This window comes from Ammospiza caudacuta, chromosome 3 (assembly GCF_027887145.1).
Source record: "Ammospiza caudacuta isolate bAmmCau1 chromosome 3, bAmmCau1.pri, whole genome shotgun sequence".
Classification (NCBI taxonomy): Eukaryota; Metazoa; Chordata; class Aves; order Passeriformes; family Passerellidae; genus Ammospiza; species Ammospiza caudacuta.
Genome location: NC_080595.1, coordinates 31,708,836 through 31,732,876, shown reverse-complemented (window position 1 = coordinate 31,732,876; position 24,041 = coordinate 31,708,836). Strand labels below are relative to the sequence as shown.

The 24,041-nt window shown below is 37.2% G+C and overlaps 1 protein-coding gene across 2 annotated transcripts in view; it reads left to right on the top strand.

The window, feature by feature from the left end:
* The window catches only part of BABAM2 (BRISC and BRCA1 A complex member 2), a 161,770-nt gene that overhangs the window by 105,136 nt on the left and 32,593 nt on the right, over positions 1–24,041 (top strand). For both annotated transcript variants that reach the window (XM_058800994.1, XM_058800993.1), the window contains exons 8-10: positions 18,542–18,641; positions 20,577–20,647; positions 22,078–22,160. In XM_058800994.1, coding sequence (XP_058656977.1) covers positions 18,542–18,641; positions 20,577–20,647; positions 22,078–22,160 — 254 coding nt within the window. The remainder of the gene's footprint in view (positions 1–18,541; positions 18,642–20,576; positions 20,648–22,077; positions 22,161–24,041) is intronic.

The following is a 24,041-nucleotide window of genomic DNA, read 5'->3' as shown; positions in this document are numbered from 1 at the left end:
ACAGTTTTTCAGGAAATCTGCTTCTCATAAAAGGATGAGATAGTTCCATTCTTCTTGACCACTTCCACCTTTCAGCATAGGATTCCAATGTAATTACAAATCTGAAGTGTCTCAGATGGTGACACACACACCCCACACCCCCCTTGCCTCTAGCTTACACAATTCTCAAATAGTATCCACCTTTCGAATCTTTCTTTAGTGTAAACTTGAAGTGTCTTCTTTTTACCCATTTGGTATTCTTTGTTTTCCTAAACTTGTTTGTGCTTAAACTTCCAACCTGTATTCTTTCACAGTAGGAAATTTCTGGTAACTTACTGCTAGGACATTGGCAGTATCTTAGCATCAGTTCAACAACCTTTTACAGTGCTATGGGGTGACAAGTTAGTAAGAAAGGGAAGGCTGGGGAATCTGTTAATGATTTTTTTTTTTTTTGTCTGATTTGGATGTAGCAAAAAAAAATGGAATGGTAGTTTAGAAATAGGTTGGCTGTCTTTTAATTCCTCATTAACAGACCTTTGGATTGATTCTCTCTCCCATGCTGTAATTCTGACAAATCTTGTTTTATTTGATCCCAGTGAAATAGCCAAGGACTGATTCGACTGTAGCTACTGAATTTATCTCCCATACTTGGACAGACTTTCTGTGGGCTTTTCTCTTAATTTTGGAGGGCTCATATGAGATTGTTCTGTTGCTGCTGTCTTATGTAATGCTGTTTCATGGACTCTGGATTTCAGTACTGAGATGTGCTACATGAAGTAAATTGGACCATCTAGTTAGGCTTGCTAATACTTTTACCTCATTCCCTTTAGTAAAATGACTTCAAGTATCAAGTTTGCATTATAACTCTCCCAAACACCAAACAAAGGAGAAGAACATTGTATCAAGTCAATGCTTGTCTTTGTCTTCCCTTTCTCTCCCCAAGCCTGTCAAAAAAAAGATTAAACAGAGGTAGCTGTATCTCATCACCCACATCTCTGCTCTATGCTGCAGCAGCTGGAAAACAAAGAGCACACAAATAGAATCAAGCAGCAGCATTAGCTAATTACAAAATTTGTTCAGTAACAAAGGTAAGAGGCCTTAAATCAAAACTCCAGCACAGCGTGTAAGTGGATCTTCACTAGTGTGTAAGTGCATCCCTACATCACGACCATATTTAGGGGATGGGGTTTGCTTGTGTAGTGGTGCATCCCACCCACACTCGTTTCCAGGGACAGCTTGTCCTCCTCCCTTGGATTCTTGCAGCTAGCCATACCTGTACACAGGGATATCTCTGTGTGCAGCAATTTGCTGGTGGTGGCTTTAGACTAATTGTGTCCTTACTTGACTCCACCTACTCTGAGAAGTTTGACATACCCTGTTTCCCAAAGTAAATAGCATTTGGGGTTTGGTTGTTTTGTTCATACTGTTTCATCCCCACAGAGGAATGAAAGGGCCATTTTGTAATCTTCATTCTCAGTTTACTTCCTTCAATCTTCTCCTAAACCTCATCACATTAAGTGTTAGTGTTTCAAGTTCTCTTTCAAGCACATGCCATCCAAATCATGGTGGTATGTGAAATGTCATGTTAGGCAAGTGTTGATATTGTCAGAGGGATTGTATGTTAAGCTGGGGTGGGGAAGGTAGCACGGTATGTTTTGCAGAGCTATGCATTTTTAAAATCATTGTGATCCCTGGCATATCACTTGTACTTGCAGAAGAGGGCAGGGTCCTACATCTTGAGATGGGGTGTTTTTCCAGATGTTCCACCCAGCCTGAGTTCATGTCAGACAAGTCAGGTCATTGCTGCAGAGCTATTGAAGTTCTCAAAAGAGGATCTTTATTTATTTGAATGTTTCATTTGTTTCATTAAATCTAAAACTCTTTGAAGGTGTACTACATTTTACTGATCACAAAATTAGTTACTTTAAAACCTTCTCTGAAGGAAAAGAAAACTTAGCCATTCTAAAGTTCTGCCTTTTTCTCCCCATTAGTTCAGGTTACTCTAACAACTACTTCTACTGCAATTTTAAGCAAACACCATCATTTAAATGATTTGTATCTACTTTAATCACATAATACTGTGGCAATCCTTTTAATTTTTTTATGTAAATAGAGAGATACATGTTTGTGATTAAAATTTTGCACTTTAAATTGCCTTGCAGTATCATCTAAATATGCCACCCCACTAGAAAATCACATGGATGTGCAAAATGATAACAAAGTCCATAGAAACAGGGCTAGCACATGTGATATTTTGCCCTAAGAATTCTCCAGCCCTAAGCCATTGGTGGCTGAGGAAATCTGATTCATATGTAATCCTGAATGAGTTTTTCTTTTGTGTACTTGTCCAGCCTACCGTTTGCATACATATTGCAACAGGGAATTTCACAGCTCCACTACATCTTGCAAGAAGATGTCTCTCCTTTTAGTTTTGAAACTAGCTCTTCCTGTTAGCTTGGTATAAAGCTGGCCACTACACTTGTATTGGAAGAGACAGCAACTAGTCAGTGCTTATTCACATTTTCAACATCATTCATCATTTTATGGTAATCAGTCTTCTGTCCTCATTTTCTGCTTTCCAGACAGACTTGTGCTGCAGATGAATTTCTACTTCTTTCCTCATAATCCCATACTTCTTTTTGTTTTGACTTTTTATTTTGTGCTGAGTTGACTGAACTTTGATCATAGCCCCAAGAGCAGCTGAATGCTTTGGTGCCCATTTTACATTTTTGGTTAGGGCTGGTTTTTTTCTGTGTGTATCACTTCATACTCATCTGTGTTAAATCTCTTTTTTACTGTCATCCAGTTCCTCTACTTCAAAGTCTGTTCATTACTCTTCATAGTTGGAGTTTATTTTGACTACCCTCAATAACCTGTCATCCCTGAACTGCCACCTGGCAGCTCACAGGTTTGTCAGGTCATTTACAAACATTTTAAACAGCACAAGTCACTAGTGAACCCTCCTGCTGACTTAACCCCACTGTTAGAGCTAATTATTTACTTAGACTTCTTAGTGACTCTTTCTAAGAGCTGCTGTAGATGTGAGAGACAGGGCTACCCCTAACTGCAAAGGAATCAGTGCAGCTTTTACACAGTGCCCGTGTAAAAAAACCCAGCTTTCATCATGTCTTTGTCATTTCCACAGCCACCTCCCTTGACTTGGTTTTATCTGAGTGAAAAACCTTAGTTTTGCTCTGCTTAAAACCAGTGGTGACGATTCTGCAGGTACAGATGGCTCTTGGGCTACTGTTGGCTAATGTTAAATGATCATTGAGTTCTTGTTTATGGTGTCCATCATCAGTTCTGCAGAGAGTTTGAGATGACCTTCATTGATGATCAGTCTTTGGGCAGCCCTATGAGAAACTAAAGGAAAGTTTAAAAAAGAGTATGCAGAGCTACATTTAGGAGTATCCTCTGCACTCACCAAATGAAAACAGTTTAACCTGCAGTGACTTGTGCTGGAGGGCTTTTGTCCTGCAAGAGCAAACTACCCTTGCGTAACAGACAATTGTTTTACAGTAAATCAGTAGCAAATCCAATGGTGAATAGCTTTTGCTAGAAAATCTTGGTAAACAGAACCCACTGAAAACAGGTTCCTGGTTGATTTTTTTCCCTTTTCAACATATAAGAGCAGAAAAATCTGCTCAGAGTTTTCTGAAAAGTTAAGTGGTGGAAAAAACAAGAACAACAAGGGCATGTACCAATACGTCTTTCTTTATACAATGGTTTTTATATGGCATTGGGGTTGGACCTTTCCTAACACATGCATTTTGCATTAGATTTTAAAATTCTAACTTAAGAAGTGGTGGTAAAGCTTCCATATTTTCTGCTGTACTGTGAACATAGGCAAGTTTCCATCACCTTCTGGTATTTTGACTGTTATTTTCCTTGTGTTGATTCATTCACCTTCTTTTCCTACCCACTAAGCAAGATTAGTAAACTTGCTGAGAAACTACCAGAAATTCTAGAGCCTTTTCTCTAACACAAATTCCCAGCTTCAAAAAAACAAAAAGTATAACCCAACTGGCTGGGGGAATCTTTTAAAATGCACACCCTGTGGGTAGTGCCCAAGAAGAGAGTCATAAATACACATCTAAAACTATAAAGATTAATAGATTCCTGCTCTGGATTATTGAGGAAAAAAAAGGTCATATCTCTAAACTTAGACTAAAAGGCCTTTGTCAGATGTTTTCAGTGATATTAAGCAACTCCTGCTTTCCAGTAAAGCTGGGAGCTAGGAGACCAAGCAACCTTTGAAATTTGCTGCAATTGGAAATTGCCTCATGTTTTCCATTATAAATATTTTTCTTTTGTTTCTTGTATTTAAAAGATTTTCAGTTGCAGGCTGAGGTTTTCCATATGAGATAGCTGTTTCAAATGAGTCCTGTTTTGAAGCTTCCTTAGGGCTAACATGTTTGCCTTACTGATTCAGTTTCCATCCCTCAAGAGGCATCAATATTTTTTTCAGTGATAGTGTCAAGTTATACCTTCGTTTGACACCTCAGGTTTACAGAACTTTTTCTTTTGAGTATGCACCTGTGTGCACTAATGGTAAAGAAAGTGGATTGCTAGTGTTGTGTTGACAGTCCTAGGGTTGTGGTTAAGAAGGCATTTGTAGAAGCTCTTGGAATGGTGGTTTTGGCAAATTATTTACCTAATGGGATGGATTTTCCTATGCTTGTTCTTATTCAGGAAGTATCTGAGGAACACTGTCCTTTCTCTGAATTGCGTATGCAATGTGAATTTAATCAGTTGATTTTCAGTTTTTTGTTTAAGCTTTCAGGTTAATCAATGGGATTGGTTTGGGGGTGGGTTTCTTGGAATTGCTATCATTTTCTGCATAGAGCTTGAGGTTTTGGCTGTTTTCCTGATGATTACCTCTGCCAAGGACTTCAGTTTCTCCCTAGATATGTTGTGTGATGGGAAATTTGGGTTATTTTTAAATCTGGCTTCTAAGAAAATTGATTTTGTTTGCTGTAAAATTAATAGGATCATGTTATCTGTATGTACAGGTATCTGTCATTTTTGTCCTGCTAACATTTTTGAGTCTGCTGGTCAATTTGAAAGAAAAAAAAATTGCAGAAAAGTAGAAGTCTCAAATATGGGAAATTCACATCGTTTTTATATTCTCATGAATATAACCACTAAGAAGAGGAAGATACTGTTACTTACACCTGAAGGAAAGGCTGAAGCCCCTCTGTATTCAGTGCTGAAGCTCACTTCAGTATTCAGTGAGCAGAGAGTCAATATGGGAGAAAGAAATTATGAATATTCTAATCTTAGGAAGTGCTTCAATTAGAATTCATGCCTTATTAAACATCAGGTGAAAAAAGCCTCTCTTCAGTGAAGATTCCTCTCCTGAATGCATGCTCTGCTATCTTGCAAGGCATAAACAGCATTTGAAGCTTTTCATTTGGCAAAGGCATTTAGGACATCTTTCCAGTGTGGTTTCTCTGATGTTTGTAAGGACTGAACTCCTGCTATGCTGTGGCTTTAACACAGCCCGTGTAAAAAGTCAGTCTGACACATTGTACAAGTCCACTGGAAACCAGACTTTGTTACTGCGCTGCTCACCAACTTCCTTCTTGCTTCTCCTGCGAATAGTCCTGATTCTGCAAATATGGAGGGGTAAACATTGACTGGCAGGCAGTCAGGAATAACAGAAATACAGAGATTACATTTGTGGAATAATATAGCTGATGTTTACATACAGGAAACTCATAAAGAAGTAATTCATCAACCTTTATTAGGTCATGTCCATATATTAGTATGACATTAACGTTGGTAGTGTTGTGTTGTTATAGCACGTGTGCACAGGAGGATCAAATTACTGCAGATGTGTGAACCAAAACTTTGAAATTGTGATTCTTTTGGGGGCTTGGGGGAAAAAAAATGTTGACTTAATATTACACATTTTGTATCTGAGCTTACGTATGAGGTGCAGGTGGTTATAGGAGTAAAAAGGCAACACCTCATTTTATCAAGGAGACGTTCAGATAAGGATTTATATGTCCAAGGCTGTAGTAACTGAAATAAATAAATGAATAAATAAATAAATAGTGTATTGTATTATACAAATGTCAAGTTTGAACCAGCAAACAAGAGAAAGGATCAAATAGAAGGAGTTATTGGATGGGCTGTCGTTTGTGAAGTCAGAAGTAGATATTAAAGACTCTCATCTCACTATTGCTTTTTTTGAGCTTGAGAACAATACATTAGGTACAGTAGATCCAAATCCTAATCTAAGTATATTGTTATTTTAAACCAAGGTGGATAAGAATTTACCTCAGTATAAGAGGATCAAATCTCATTCCCTCCTTTGTATCACAAAGCAACTGTTAAACCCTATGCCTGATTCTTAATCTGGAGTGAAATTGGGCATGTACAGCATCCTGGCATTGCATCATTACCCTGAGCTCTTAGTGAAAGGTAAAAAATCTGAAAGCATGAGATGATGTCTTTGCTGTCAGTGTAACCCCTGCAATTTTTAAAGAAATTGAGAACAATCAGTGTCCAAAGAAACATGAACTACAGAAGTAGTTACTAAAGGAAAAGCCTTCAGTCATTTTTAAGAAGGAAGCCCAGTGAACACAAGCTATATACAGAGAAGTTTAGATTTAAATTCATAACTGTATTTTTTTGTTTTTTTTTCTTTTTTACTCCAACTTCAGCACACCTAAAATCTTCATAAGCTAGCACATTCATTATAATTCACTTAAAAACATCCAATAGTGGCCTGTATGTTGAAGGCAGGAAATAGTAGAAAAAGCAAAGAGCGTGTGATTTCTGAGAACTTCTGTATTCACAACAAAATAGTAACCTAAGCTGGCAGGAGCCCCAAATCAACTATTTCTGCCCAGGTAAACTAGAATTCAAAAACGCTATTTATAGATTTAAGTAATATGGAAGGTTTAATTTTTTGCATTCTTTAGTCAATTTTAAAATAGCCTTTCATGAGTGACAGATTTTCACAATTAAAAAAGCTTGTGGAGTTCTCTCTGTCTGAAATCATGTACTACTGTGGTTGCAGATCGATAGCATAGATGGTGTGCAGCAGCTTCTTTGAATGTTGTAAAATGAAAAAACAGTTAATCTGCCTGAGTGGATAGTATCCAAGGGATTTTGGTGACACTGTGATATTATTAGTTGATGAAGGCAGAACTTAGGATAAACTGAAATGGCTTAACAGTAAACTTCACCTTGAAATATGTTGAGGACCTGCTTGGGAAATTCTGGTTGTACTTCACTTCTGAGGTAGTTGTGAGTTCTGCTCAGCTTTTAGTCACATACAGTAATATTCATTCCCTGACAGAAATTGAATCAAGGATTGTCTATTAATGTATTTTAAGCAATCTGTAGAAGCACTATACACAAATTGTATTATGTGTTCTTAAAACACTTTGCATTTTTAGGGTAAAAGGTATTTTAATAAGACATGTAGTACTGCTTCGATGCTTTTATTTTTGGTAATCATCTGATCTTTTTTACATATCTATATGACTCAAGAGCCCTAATATAATTTCCAAAAAGAGAATACTTTATTTAGGAAGCAATTCAAGATGTAGAATCTTAATATTTCAGTCTTACTAAATGACAGAACAGAAATTATTTAAAAGCAGACAATCTTTCTGAAAATGTCATTCTTCAACTAAAGAGCCTGGTTTATCAAAGCATCCCATAAATACATCTACTTACCGATGCCATTTAGGCCATCCTTATATCTTACCACTCAACATCTTAAACATTAAGCAATATTAATCAAACCTTAAAAAGTCATAAGGTATACTAATGTAAAGGTGTAATTTTCATCTTTCAATGGCCATGTAAGTGTTTGCAGCTTCTAAGGGAAAGAGGGACAGCTTTAAAGACAGTTTAGGGCGTAGAAGTGTGTGTGTTTGACTAATGGCTTGACTGATATCTGTATCTGCACTATGAATGTTCATTATCTCTTCTGGGATAAGGGGAATCTTGTGAAAAGGATTTTTTGCTCCAGTCTTTGCCTTGCATAGCATTCTATGATGAATGTGCTCCATGACCAAAATCCAGGCATATCAGTGTAATCAAAATACAGGAATACTTGTATTCACCTTCTCACCAACTTAAGCACTGCTGTTAAGTTACAAATCATGAGATTTCCAGTTCCTTTTGTATATATGGGGTCCCTGCTTCACTTTTAACACAATGAAGACCTTTGGATTTATTTTCTGCCTTTTCTGTTTTAAAAGCGGACCTGTGTCTGCCTTTTTACAGAAGGAACCTTTGTTACTTCTGATATAAGACCAGAGTTTCAAAGTGCCAGTGTTTTCTTCTGAGAATTTTTCTCAGTCTTTCCACCTACCAAAGGCTGCCCTTGTGCAATATGATCCATAGCTTTACTTCCCTCTGTTTTGAAGAGAACATGTTAGGATGATTTTTGAATTATTTGTGTTCATGGGAACAAAACAGACTTACACAAATTCCTGTGGTAAAGACTCTGAAAGGGACTGTAAAAACTGTCTGAGCAGATTGATATCACCTTGTTAAATGAGTAAGAGTTTAACATGGTTCATATTAGCTTGTCAAGCCACAGTGGTTGTGTTTACATGAAAAACTGATGTTCTCTTGCCTTGTGTCCACATGTGTATTTGGCTTACATAAAACCAGAGCGCACTCGGCCTCCTGGAGCATTTAGCAGGAGCACCAGACCAGACTTGTAGCATTCCACATCATTTGTGAACATAAGATAAAGCCAATTTCAAGATCTGAGCAAGAATGCCCTTTAATCATGCTGCATACACATGGAAATCAGTGTCAGAAGCCAGATGTATGAAAGAAAAACATTTTTCTCCTTTAACTTTCTGTCTCCCTTGGGCATTCTTATCGATGACCCAAATGCTCAACTTCATATCCAGAAGTTTTCCAGCATGTTGCTCTCATTTCATTTCTGACATTTTTCTGCAAGTTTTCTTGCCCTCTCAGTGTAAGCTAATTAAACGTGATGCTGATGAAGCAGAGGACAGGATGTTTCATACAAAATGTTTCTCCAGATAGATGAGATTCACAAATGAGGATTCCTGTATGGCCTAAGGAGAATGGAAAAAAAAAAAACCTACATGAGAGAAGTTTACAACACAGCAGTGTTTTAGCACAGAGGCAGAAAATAAATGCTCTACAAAATGACTGTGTCACTGGAAGTGTTAGGCATTAAGCAATATAGGAAAATATTAACAATAAGAGATAATTACTGTAATTTGGCAAGTAGATTAGAGAACATAAATAAAATAAGGAACAATATGAGCAAGTGCAATCACAAAACATAAAGGGCTGCAAGTTATGCAAGGAAATGACTGTTGTTCTTCAGAAAAAGGCAAGAACAGTAGGCAGGGAAGGCAACAGAGTCATAAGGTTTTCAGAGTAATTTTTCTGCTTTGTGATAGACACTGCTGGTTAGCTGTGTTTAGTACAAGTACTGGAAAATTATCTGCCATGTGTACAGTCACAGTGTAGTAACGTGGATGTTATTGAATGGCTGCTGTAAGAGTCATCAGAAATTACAGATAGATACAGCATGTTTGCATGTATAACTGATGCTTTCTTAGAGCAGTTATTAATGTACATTATCCACTTTATTGAGGGATAATAAGAGAAGATGTACATGGATTTGTGATAAATATTCTGTTCAACTGAATTGCTTGGAAGATCTTCATCACTAAAGCAGAGTGGATTATAGAAGAGTAGATCAGTATCTTAAATGCTGTGAAGCACTGTGTAACACACCACCCAGGCTTCAGTGCAGTGAGGAATTTCCAGGGATCCTTACAATAAATAAATCCTGGATTCTTTGTTAATTTATTGAGTGCTATTGTTTCAGAGGAGCATACTGTTCACGGCATACCAGCACTCCAGTATTCTCTCTCTTCTTTCTGCAGAAGTTTGTCATTCCTAACTCCTGTCTTCATGCTACACCATTTTTAGTTCCTTTGACACAGCTCTTCCAAGTCATTACATTTTTCCCTTGAAGTAGAAGAGCCAATGCCCAGTATTATTTTACTTGCTACTTAAAGGCCCTTAATATATTCACAGTTTAGGGTGTTATAAAGATAGCAGCAAAACAGGTAATGCCCTTAAAAGTACCTTTCTGAAGAACAGGAATTTGAAGAATAACAGACTCAACTTTCTTCCTTCAGAGTTCATGAGAAGGAAAAATTGGGAGAATGCATTATTGTAAACAAATTCCTATGTTTATGTTGTTATCTCAAACTAATGCAGAGTGGAAATGTTTAACAATTCAGTAACGGTTGACTTTTTCTTCACCCAAAATCTTGTTTTGTCTTAGTTGTGATGGGTCTCCAGCCTCTTTCATGTTTGCTTCTCTTTCTGAGATCCATGCAGAAGAAAATTGAAGGAAGTTAGGCTACATGATCTTTCTCTTGTATGTTTTTGAACTTCTGTGGAAATGAAAATAATTCAGGACTGCACAGTGCTCTCTTTATGTACTTATCTGCACATGTTGCTTATCTTATCTACCTTTTCTGTTCAGTGATGTTTGCTGCTGCTCTATTTGTCTAGATTTCTTTCTTACAACTTTTCCTGGTAGTTTGGGAGTTTTATTTGCTGTTGCTTCCTTATTGCATTGAATTCTCTGTGAAAATCTTCTCTGACCTTTCTTCACTTCTCACTCAGGTTTCTCTTAATGTGTTGCCAACCTTTAAGAAATAAGCAAAATGCTTTGGAAATTATTTATCTACATTGTAAGTGATAAAGGTTTAAGTCTCCTTTCTGCAATGTGCATGCTTCCTACCCTCTCATTCAGTTCCTCTCTGCAGTGTAGCTTGAAATAGTAGACTGTGAAAGTTCTTTGGGACAGGAACCATGCCCTCCTCTTTAAAATGTGAGGCATCTAGCAACTGATTCAGGGCTTCTTATATCTATTTCCTGTAGATATTATTTAATGAATTCTTATTTAGTAAAAATATTTCATATTATTAATTGGAATTAATACTAGTAAGCAGTACCTTTTAGGAGGGAAGGGAAAGGATACACCAAAGTTCTATTTTTGATATCATAAGAAGTGTCTCTAAATTCAGCTCTTCTGTCATTTGTTATGGATTCTCATTATTATCTGCCCCAGCTGACTGAGTATACTACACTTGCAATACACATTGCTACTGGTGATATTTTTGCAGAAGAAGTAAGGGGGCATCAGTTCAGTCTGTTGCAACACAAAAGCAACATTTGTCAGAAATTTTTAGCCTTAAAGAGAAGGCTAAAACTCTATAACCTACAGAACTTTTCATATTTTCTTTTTGAACCTGTTAGTAGTGTACTATGAAAACAATTCTATGTTAATACTTTGAAACAGTTTGAATTATATTGCTTTATACTTTTCACTTTTATGTTGTCAGAATGAATTAGTGACCATAAATTTTGTACCATTTTATGGAGTGATGTTGGTGACACCAGTTAAGTTAACCTGTACACTTCAAAGCCTCACTGATAATTTCTGTTGCTTGGACTTTCCACGAGTTTGTACCTTGAGGTCTGATGGAGGTGCCAGAGGACAATCAGTGCTGCTGGGCTGCCTGCCTGCCCACCTGTCTGCTCTGAGCCACAGGTCCGTTCATAACAGGGGCCCTGTCACCCAGAGAGGGAAGCGGTGTGGTGTTGTAGGCAGAGTGCTTGTGTGCCCAAGTACCACTGTGTCCCAAGTGTCCCATCAGCCAGGTAATAATTGTTATTCTCTTGAGGTTTTGTTTCTTCAGGGAATGTGAGATGAGAGGATGGTGGAGTGCTCCCTTTCCCAGCACTAGCAGCCCAGGTTTTCACTCATTTAACACATCAGTAGAAATCTGGCAGTCCCCTTTACGCAGAATATTTCTGTGTGTAAAGATCCATTAAGCAAAGGAAAAATCCTTTCAGTCCTGATTTATCAAATACAGAGGAAATAGTAATATTTTCAGATTTTTATGCTATCATACAGCAGTAAGAAAAACTTGATACTGCAGGAGTATCTGTTCTTTCTGCCTCTAGCTCTCAGTACTCAGTGAAGGGATGAGAAGAAACAAATTCTAATCTAATTATAGGGTTAGCCATCTATTAATGTCATACTACTTGAGTTATTTTCTTTGAGAAGCAATAGAATCCTGGGGACAGAGCTCTTATCCCCACAAATCCTTCAGTATTGAATCACTCTAGGTATGGTTTGCATTTAAGTCTGATAGGTTAAAGTCTGCTAGAACCTAGAATCTATACACTTCATGTAAGTCTCCTTGGTATGACCACTTTGTCTAAAATGGCTAATACATTATAGACAACTGCTTCTTTCTTACAATTTTACCTGCAGCAGAATAGAGAAGTTGGACTAACCCAAACATGTATTTATTAGCTTTTAAAGATTACTTCATCCCACAGTTTTTGTACTAGTCTATGAATGTTATTAAACTTCCATGTACTTCAGTATAAGCATCTGAACATAATAGGTGGGCAAGCAGAGAAGCAGGATGGCTGAAATAACATGCTAGAACATACAGAGTCAGCAGAAAACTGAAATAAAGCTCAGTAAGTCTGACTTGCCGTTTTCTGCACATTCTGTGAAACTAGAATACATTCTGGTTTTAGTATTTGCTCTTTACAGTGATTATTTCATATTTTTTTCCAGTCACTAGTCAGGACAAGCTCAGAGGTATTTACTCTGAACCACTAGTAGGTCAAGGAAAAAATGATGGTATCATCCTTTCAGCTCTAATGGCCAGATGCTGAGTCTGAGTTTGACCAGGATTCTTTCTTCAGATAAACAGATTTGGCATAGCTTCCCTCTAGGTCTATTTGTATTTCTTTTTCCAGAACATTCAATAATATAGATTAGATCAGATTAGCTCTCTTTGCTGAAATCATACATTTCTGTTTTACCAGTATTATAGTAGAAGTAATTAAAAGAAAAAATTGTTTCTTTAAAAATAAAGTGGAAATTTTTTTGGACATGCTTCTCTTTGTGATAGATCTGAGTGGACAAGCAGTATATTAATTATGTTTGCTTCAAATGGACTATTACAGGAAAGGAAAGAAAATGCTGTCTCAAACCTCGACTGTCCAATTTTTCAGTACAAATGTTCTTTTATTTTACTGCTAAGCTTTGTGTTGCTGATGGAAGCACTATCCCAAGGCTTCTGCCAAGCACCACGTTGTTTGTGTGATAGGATGGATTTGGTTACAGTCAGGCGAGTCTGAAAAATGGTAAACTGACAGCAAATCTGGGATCATGGTTGCTAAGGCAGCTTTTGTGGTCACGTGCTTTTATTTGATGTGGTTCCTTGTGTCTCCTGTGCCAAATGGTGTAATGTATTAAAGTGATGAAACTGCAAAAGAAAAAAGTCAACTATTTACTTCAGCAACAGAAGACAAAGAGAACAGGGAAGAAGATCAAAGCCCTGAATATGCCTCTCAAAATAGGAAAAAAAAGCAAAAAGAAGGGAACTTCTTTCCACATGCTTGAGGCTACTCTTGGGTATAGCCATCATGAGTAATAAACCCTTTAAATGCTCATGTCTGTCTGCAGTGCGCTTCAGTTTCAAAATACAGCAGGTCTTACAGAGAGTTAAAAAGGTAATTTTACCAGTCTTGGTAAAATAAATGGCCATAGTCTAAAAAGTCTGAAGTCTACTTTCCATCACTGGTACATAGATTTGACAGTGCTTTAACACTGGCCACACTGACAGAAAAGCTTCTAATTACTTTAAACCCATATGAAAGGTCTTTCCATTCAGAGGCAAGTTTTTAATTTGTTTACATTTTCAAAGTTAGACAAATCTATAACTCCATCATTCACAATCATTGAACTTGTCTTTTCCCTGTTTTCTGTGTGTTTTGCAGAAAGAATATATTGGAGTTACAAATGTTGAGTGCAGTCAATATTATGTACTGCTGTCTTTTGGTTTAAAGCTGTTTAATGCTATATTATACTGTATTCAGGATAAGTATGATTCTTACAGTTCTGAACCTCCTCACCCAAATACACATTTTCTACTCTCCCAAAAAAAAAAAAAAAAAAAAAAAAAAAAAAAAAAAAAAAAACCACAAAAAAAACCCCTATCAAGTACCTCCTTTTCTTTTCTTTGTGATATTTGTTTCACAGCAAAGTATAAACTGTATTACGTGTGCACAGGTCCTTAGCTGTAGTAGCATAACTTGTTTTAACATTTAACTATTCAAACTGTGATGTAGAGGGTGGTCTGAAATAATCCTCATTTTTCAGACTTAGCTCAAAAGTTTCCCAGCAATCTAGACAAACCTGCATTTTTTTCTCTTTGGAGAGAGAGGGAAGCAAAATGAATTGCAGGGAAGAGGTGGTGTTAATGAAGGAGTTTAGGGGAACTAGGCGGGCCCAAGAGCTGTAGGGACAGGGGTAGGGATAGGAGTAAGAGCATCTCTCTACCTGCCTGTAAGTGTGCCTTGCTAAAGCACTCAGTCTGCTGAGGTTGAAACTTGCAAGTACCCTTCTTCCCTAATGAAGTGATGGGCAAATGGCTGGTTCTTTACCCATAAATACTCAAGAACAAAACAGTCACTTCTTGAAATTTGTGAATTAATGCTAAGCCATTTATTGAGGATGATTTCTTGAGAAAGACATTTTAATTAATTATAAGTTATAAAAAATGTGGAAGAATTTTGCATTTTGTATGTTGGCCTGAATAAATGGATCCATTGAGAGACAGAGCAAGACACTTGGAAAGCACCAGTCAACAGCAGAAATGTAAACATACTCCAGCTATGCTTTCTGAACTTGTATTTCAGCATGTCACAGAACAAAACTTCTATTAATGCAGGCTGACTGCTGCACTTGTTGAATTCAGTAGTGAGTTCCTCACAAAATGCAATTTAATTCACAGACCATGGATCAGAACCGCACTATGACTGACTCTGGAAGTCCAGGAGGGCAGGACCTTGCTGCAAGGAGTCTCTGCTCTGTCTTAAAATTAGATGTATGAAGTTGGTTTGCAGAGCTGAGTAGGCTTAGAGTAAGAGCAAGCAAATAAAATTCTGAGGCCAGCAAGTCTTTGTTCCAGTATGTTTATAGAACAGGTAGATCTACCATGTATTTTATCTTCATCTGGTACCAGTTGAAATGAAGTAGCATCTCCTAAGACTATTGCTTCATGAATTGTTAAAATTACCAAAAATACCAGACTGTTAGAATTCTAGCCTTTAAAAAGTACCAGTTTATTGAAAGAAAACAGTGTAAAAATCAAACACAATTCCATTGATTGTACTGAAACTATCCTTACTCTGGCAGCTGTGGGGGAGCAATTGTCTGTGCTTCCTCATCATATCTCTTGATGCTTTTTGTTTAACATTTTTTTGTTGTTGTGATAAAATGAGCATGGGGCTTTTTTGTAAGGGGTGTATAGCACTGATACTGAGAAGGAAGGCTTGATTGCACACAGAAGTGTTTAAGATCTATGCTCCAAGAGACCCAGCTATAGGGAAAGCAGAGTTGACATGCAGCAATCTTTAACTTGTGCTGGTGAAATACTTTGCCAAATGGAATGTCCTTCACTATAAAAGGCTTCTTATAGCACTTTGTTTTGCTCTTTTTCTTTTGATTGGACTGTGAGGTACCTCAAAAAGCAGCCTTTGGATATTGAGCTGCATGGTGACATTCCCTTGCTCAATTGTCTCCATTTTGCATCCTTTACAGGTCCTTCTTTGGCACTGTGGAAGTCACTTCCTTCTTTAGTTGAAGGTTTATTATAAGTCAAATGAATTATTACATCCTCTTGCGTGGTCTCAAGGTTGTGAGGTACAGCAAATATGTTCCTTTAACATGACAGAAATTGTAGTACAGCACTGTCAAATCAAACTTTGAGCAATAGCTTCTTTACGTGTTTAAAAATAAAAGGTAAATATCAGTTGAATGAGGCAGATGAATGTTAATTGCTGAATGTTTATAGACAGTTTTGAGATGGTCAGAGGCAAGGTCCTGTGCAAATGCAGTATTTTATTAAAATATTTAATAAGCAGATTCTCTGACCCAATAGAGGGAACAAAGATGCCTGTCCACTCTTAATTTTCCCTACCCATAATTATTTCTACAGCATATAAATTACATATGGTATAGCTTTATTCTGTTTTCAGAGGATAATTACACTAGGAACTCCAGCCTTCTTTCTGTGGAGGGACCTCTTTCTCAGAAACCACACCTTTTAGCAGTCTGTTTTTCATTTGAGAAGGATTGGATTTCCATTTATGTCAACACGTTTTTATGGGATAGCTACTTTCAAGAGATGGATACAGGTAAAATGGCAAACCCCTTACTCACAAATAATAATAATAATAATTCAGTCTGGAAGATGTATTGTAAGCTGATGATATAGGAGTGAAAGTTCTTTTTGCATGTGTAGTCTGTTAGAGATGACTTCTAGTTTCATACCTGCTACTGTAACTGGGAGAGAAGCCAGTAATTCCTGTTGTAGCCATCTGAGCATCTTTAGTTCTGTGTCCATGCTGCAAGGGAACTTGGACTTGGTGTCAAATGAGGCAAGGCAGGATGCAAAGTGGACAGTACCAGTTGCTCTGTGTGTGAGATTTTAGGCTTTTATGGATATATTTACATAATACGTAAGGAGTTTAATAAACTGGAAGTCAGTGTCCTAAAGTGAGGTTCACAACCCACTTCTAACATACCAGGAGGTGAAGTTTTCCGTTCTCCAATGTTACGGATCGGTGGACCCGCTATACTTGCAATTTTGTAAGAACATATTGTTTCAGAAATGTTCCAACTTTCTAATCATCTTAGTCATACTTCACTGCTTTAAACCATCCACAAGTTGCAAAATTATATTCTTGTGTGAATAATTTTAGTAAGGGGGTAGCAGGAGGGAAACTGAATTCTGTTTTAAAAAAATCCCATTCAAGTCTTACTTCTGCTGGAAAAGTTTGTTTGTTTTTTTATGTAGCTGTGGTGTACTCAGGGCTTTTTTTTTTTTTCATCGTTGCATATGCAAAATCCAGACCTGCAGAACTGTTCCATGTGGTGAACAGTCTGCTAAACCCAGACTGTTTTGCCTGAGTAGCAGATTTCCATATACCTCATTATGAGTTTGGGATTTTTTTGATTTATGTAGGCTCTGTTCCTTCAAAGGGATGCATGACTGTAGACCTTTATACCTACCAAAGTGGTTTCTTATCAAGTTCTGAGGAAAATAAGAGGCCAGATCCTGTTGGAGAGTAAGAGACTTGTTTTGCAGAGAAGAAATTTTCTTTCTAGCCAGTGTAATTTGTCATGGAAACAGCATGTAAACAGGAGGCCACCCAAAGTAACTTAGCTTTTGAACCATTTTTATGGTATCCAAGTTGCTTCTGGATGGTTAATGAATGATGTAATCCACAGTGTGTAATGCAAATTTTGATTTGGTAAGGGACTATAAAGAAAGATTTAGGTCAGTGCTGCTAGAAGGAAGTAGCATGGACTTTACCTAGTCGTTGCCTCATACAGCCTGATTTAAATAAGTGTTAGATCTTTGCACACCAAAGAAGCCATTATCCTGAGTAATAGAAGGATGAAGCACAGAAGACTGTGCTTCAGTCTTCTGTCCTTTGACAGAGGCAAATGGTTAAGCTGCCTAAATACATCTCTGAAGTTACCTTATTTCTGTGAGTTCCTATCATTCAGTCCAGTATGTGCACAGACAGAATTAATGTCCTTGGTTTTGCCATTTCCTACTGGGCATGAACAAAATCATAGAATCATAGACTCTAATCATAAACCAATCTAAATGAGCAAGAAGGAGCTTATCTGGCCAACCACTCCTCAGAGCAGGGCCAGCTCATGGCCCCTGTTGTTCAGCTGAGCTTTGAGCACCTCCGAGAACATAGCACCACTGAGGCCCACTTCAGAGAAGCCTCTGACTCCACCATCTCTATAATTTTCCATTAGATAATTGAAGGCATCAATATGCCTTCAGCTTCTCTCCTCAGTATCCCCCCCGCGCCCCCGCAGTGTTCTCTGAAGGCTGAACAAACCCATTTCTTTCAGAATCCTCCTTACATCATCATGTACCTGATAATCTTTCTGGCTCACTGACCCCTTGATTTAGTAGGTTAACATCTGTGTTCTATTGGGAAGTCCAAAACTGGAGTCAGTGACATGATTGATATTTGCATCTGGCCATCTATGACTCCTCAGTCCTAATTATTTTGATTATTCTTAGCTGGTTTGACTGAACGTGGGTTTTGGAACAGTTAAGGACTTCAGGTCCTCTCCTCCACTACTAACAAGATATCTGAACTACAGTACTCCACCTCTTACTGATGAAGGCTAAGAAACAGAACTGTTCACAATGAAAAAGATATTTCCTGAGAGAATGTTTTGCATTAGTGATACTCTTGATTTCAGTGGTTAATTTACAGTGGGTCATGGTTTTTATAGATGGTATCACTCAATACTTTTTATTATCACCACAGCATAAAATATACTTCCTCTTGGCCATCTGACATCGAGAATAGGGAGAGAGGACTATGCAGAAATAATTTTCAAATCCCAGAGGCCGTGCATGTAATGTATTCTTAAATTAACTTATTTTTCTAGTGCACTTGGAGGATCATCTGCCCTTCACATCCCAGCCTTTCCTGGTGGAGGTTGTCTCATCGACTACGTACCCCAAGTATGCCAGCTTCTAACAAACAAGGTAAGCTGCTGCAGACAATCAGTTTTCCTTTCCCTGATGCACTGTACTGCATTTCCACAGACATCATTATTCTTCTGCCTGGTATGCAAAGCAAGGCACACTTAAGCTGAACTACACAGGGAATGCCTTCTTGGTAAGAGCTGAGTACCTAAGCATGACATTGAATAGAATGACACCTTTAGGTAAACAAGTGAGTTTAGGATCAGATCCTGGAGCAGTTTTTTTCTTACTGTGACATGCCATGATTTAGGATAAAATGTTACTGTATTGTACAATACTGCATTGCAGTATACTGGTTTTTAGTAAATACAGATGTGTAGTTTGCATATTATTGTTCTAGTTGCAAGTTCTCATACCCCAGTCATCATTGTAGGTTTTGAGTACTTTCCGTGATTTTTCTTCTCAGATGTTTCCTCCAGATGAACTGAATCAGCAGTTTCTTTGGATGTTTATGCAGTAAGAGCTACTTAAGGTTGCTGAAAAGGTTGTGTTCCAGTTAGCTTACTGTTTAAACAAAAAATAACAATTATAGTATTTTGAAAGTTTCTCCATTATTTAGGTATAATTTTCAAAAGAATGCTTAGGGAGTCAACATTTAAATATTGACCTATTACAGACTTCCTACTTGTATATTATATTTACCTTCAATTGTCTAAATGAAGAGAATAATTTTATATTTTAGAAAAAGTTTCTTCAGAGTGTGTTTCCATAATTATGTTGGAATCTATCATTAGAGTTGTTTTTGTTGTGGTTTTCTGTTAAAATTACTTTCTGTTTTTAAAATCTGCAGGCACACCGGGCTGTTTTTATCCTTTCTTAAACGAAGTCACTTAAGCAAACTTATCGTATGTTTTCCTCTTCCCAGAATACCATTTCAGATCTTACACAAAGCCTTCAAAATAGTGTTTTATAAAATACAATGTTTGAGTTTATAAGTAGAATTTAAGTTATACAAGACAGCTCTCAGCAATGGTTGTATCAAGACTTTTTCAGTAATTTTAGGAAAGCATTTGCCAGCCAAGGAATTCTAGTATTGCCATAGCCAAGAAAATAGTCTTCCTGTTCTTTTCAGTGAGGGAGAAAAGGATCTTAAAATGCTAGTTTTGGTTCTGGAAAGCACAGTTACACAGGGAATCACATATAGAACCATACCATAAGTACTTCCAAGCCACCAGTTGTAAACCAGATGTCCTTGCAGCCTGGTGACACATGCATTGGTTTTGTTATGGGTCAAACCCTGCTCACACTGCTCTCTTAAGTGATGCCATCCAAATCAACAAGAAAACATACGTGGTGTGAGGAGAATTTTGCCTTAAGTCTCCAAATTTAGCATTGTTGGATTTTGTCTGTGCCTGGATGGAAGTCTTTCAAAACCCAGAGTGCCTCAGAAACTGATGCTCGCAGTTGAGTAGGTGGCTCCCTGAGTCAGCATGAAACTGGTGAAAGAGCTTAGTGTTCAGAAGGTTTTGTTGGAGGTGCAGTCTTCAGAAAACACCCAAGATCAGTTATGCAAGAAATTTAATGTTTTCTTCTCTTTCATAACCAGAATGTTATTTTGACACTTATCTTACTGTCAGTTCAAATGACTGATTTGCCTATCAAAGATTTCTACTCAAATTTCAGTAAGGCAAGGATGAGCATTTCTCTCTTTCAGTGTTTGTCTCATGCAGTTAAACAGTGCTTCAGTCTATTGTGAAAGACTTAAGTTTCACTTAGACATGATTGAAGAGATTTCTTTACAAGATATTCTGTACAAGATCCAGAATTTTTTTCAAAGGCACTTTAGGATTCTTTAGGGAAATCATGCTAAATGTAGAATTCAGAAATTCTACCATGTCAAACATAAATCTTCCTCAACAAGAAATGTATGACAAACTGGGCTTTGGGTTTTTTAATCTTTTTATAGCTCTGGATTTATTTTCTTTCTTTTTTAAGGTACAATATGTTATTCAGGGATACCATAAGAGAAGAGAGTATATTGCCGCTTTCCTGAGTCACTTCGGAACGTAAGTTTTCTTCCGATGCATATTTTTCTATAGTGTGGGGGAGACTCATTTTTTGCATATGGTTTGTGGTTGTGTGGCTGCTGTCCACTGGATGAGATGAAATCTAGTCATTTTTCACAGAATTATGTGTACAGATTGTCGCTCTGTAGCAATACTGGAATGTACTCCAGTATTATTTCACTTCTGTGCCAGTGGCCAATCTGATTTTTCTAGAAAATAGGTGATGATGGGAAAGGGACAGTAGGGATTTTCCTTGTGCAGAAGAAGTATGTTCATTTCTGAATCAATTACTTAAGGGATTTTACACTAACAGGCAGTGACTGAGGTGGGGAAATGGGGAAGCAGGTGTGGTTCCAAGCCTTGCAAGAGCCAGAAAGCCCTGCTCAGTGTAAAGGCAGGGCTGGGAGACCAGCTGTTCCCACCAACAGCCAGTGATTTGTGTCTCAAGAGAAGAGGCTCTTGGATCATGTTGCATTCCTGCAGATGAAAGGTGCATGGCCAGGCATGATGACACATTTGCTTCACAAATCAATTAGTCAGGGCTACTGTGGCACTGTGAAGGGTTGGCACTTTGGTTTCCTGCCTAAATTGAGCTGGAGTCTAAGCCTTTAGCTAATTGTGATGAGGGGTTTCTGCTTCCAAGGGAGCCCTTCAAATCTCAGGTCTCTCAAGTGAGGTTAGGAAAACAGGTGGCTTCTAGCATGCACCCAAATTTAATACCATGATAAATAGATAACAATAACTTCAACTGAGCATATGAGTAAACAGTCAGTGCAACCTCAATCTTTATCAAGACATTTGATTTTCTTCTGAGAAAACTCTATTATAGAAGTGGCCACATGTTCCTCTGACATGACATCTGCCTTGTGGTTCATGAGTTCTGATACTGCGTCAGACAGAATACCAGCTTCTGATGGTTGAAACTTTTAATCCATCTGTCAAACAAGTATTCTATATGAATTTTTGTTATGATCTCATGTTTTGTGTTTTTTATATGTACTCTTCCAAATTTTCAAATTTAAACTCTTCTCAGCTTTCAGTTTTAACCTCTCACTCACTACAGAAATTATATATAATTTTCATTCAAGTAATGTACAGGGGATTTATGTGTCTACAGTTTTTATCAATTTAGGACTGCAGATGTGGTAGCAGGCCTTCTTTCATTTAAAAGTGCATTTTAAACTGAAAATGGCCTTTCTTTGGGTAACAACCTCCAATACCTCAGCATAATAAAACTATTCCTGACATTAAAAGTTTAATCTAATTTACGATTAGCCAGAAAATTGTAACTGTTAACAAAAAAAGCAAATCCTGGAAGATTCTGAACAAACAAACAAAAATAGCAATTCCCCTATTACAAAATTCACATATTCATCATCTAGTACTTAAAGATAAAAACTACTCATTTTTTGTTGTGTTTTTGTTGATAGTGGTGTGGTGGAATATGATGCAGAAGGATTCACAAAGCTTACTCTGTTGCTGATGTGGAAAGATTTTTGCTTCCTTGTTCACAGTGAGTAACACTTTGCCTCAGGCATAAATGTCTATCCTCTGAAGATACAAGTTCAAAAGGGAAAATGTACAATTACAGGAAACAATTTAAAAGTTTTAGCTATTTTTATCCAGTGCTTAATCTATTTTTGATGTGACTTAGAAAACACAAAATCTCAATTGTATCTAGAGAAGGGGAGAGGATGCACACCAATACTGAAATGTTGGCTTTACAAAATGCCAAAAGGATCTTGGGAAGGTTTTCTGGTAATTTGACTCAAGATTTGAGTTCACTGTTGTAACTCAGCTTTTCTAAAGTGTTAGTGATGAAGACTCTACCCAGGAATACCTAAAATCATCTGTAACTGTCAGGAGTTAATGCATTGATAACAACTGTAAAGACACTTTTGTAGAAAAAATATATCACATAAGAAATAACAGCACATTGTCATCAGGATTCAAAACTTATTCCTAGACTGAAACTGTGTAGGCAAAAACTGTCCTAACAACGTAGCTAGGTTCGCTGTTGTTTAAAATTTTTAAATGAAGATTGTATTACCATCAGAACCACATTATTAATTTAAATATATAGGAATTACTCCATGTGGAAATTAGTAAATGTGGCTTTGGTACTGCCTTTTACATATTACTTTAAGTTTCAATTTCAGTTTTTCCTTGTGGTAAGGTGAAATTCACAGGTATCAAAGATACTTTGATCTGAGGAAATTCAGTCACGTAATTCTTTAGATTTGATCGTTACGCATGTTATTTATGTTTAAAATTATTACGCTGCAATTGTGCTGCAATTTGTGGGCAGCTGCAGCACTGGTATTTGATAGCATTTTAGCACTGGAGTCTTTCATATTACATAATTTTTTGTCGTGGGCTAGCTTTTCATGTGGAAGATTCATGCTGTCTTGATGATGTCACAAAAATTTGTCCCAGAGTTTTTAATGCAGAAAGTCAGGATTGCCATTGTTCAGAGAGGTTCTTCACCCTGTGTTGTGTTGCAGATCATAAAAAATGGTCTCAGTAATCCCTTTCCTTCTATGCCCTAAGATTAGCTCACCACACACTAATGATCTTAAGAGTCATTAATGATCTTAGAAAACTCAAACCTGAAATTAAAGCTCTTCCATCATGTTATTATAATTTATGCTGGGAGGAAAACAGAATTGAAGTGGTATCTTTGGGAAAATTATCCTCATTAAGTCTTTACTTAAATTTCAACTACAATGGAGAACTGGTCACAATTGTCTTCTATGAGGCGACACTTCTTTATGTGCAGCCTTCCTGAAGATTTCCCACCTTTCTTACTCCCCAACATATCTGGGTTAATTTAATCAATGTTAAAATTCCTGTGGATTTGATTTGTGCTCTGAGATAATATACCTTAATACATGTTGAATCACTTAGATTTCAGAGGAATGAAAATTCAAATTTCTGCTAAATAACAGAGCAAGTTTTAACTGTGTAATATTCATGGTATTCAATTAAACTGGCCTGAAAGCTACAATTATAACTGAATAGTTTATCACTATGTATTAACCCTGTGGCCTTAGAAATCATACAGTGGCTTAGTTGTGTAAGCCATTGCATCACTCACTTGTTGAACAATTCAGTGCAAAAGCATTTCTGGTCCATGCACTGAAGGATATTGCTATGAAAGGACCGAAACCTGCACTTCATTTCCTGAGTGAAGTAATGTAGGCTTTCATCTCCTAACCACTGACATAACTATGTATATTAGGCTTGAATATTTAGCAAGCATCTAATAAAATGTCTGGGAGAGATAGCAATAAGTTGAAAACTGTTCTACTTTATATATTTACTATAGTATGTAGTTAGAGTATTCAGAGGAGAGTAAATAGGTCAGTATACAGCAAGCACTGTGGCATTTCAA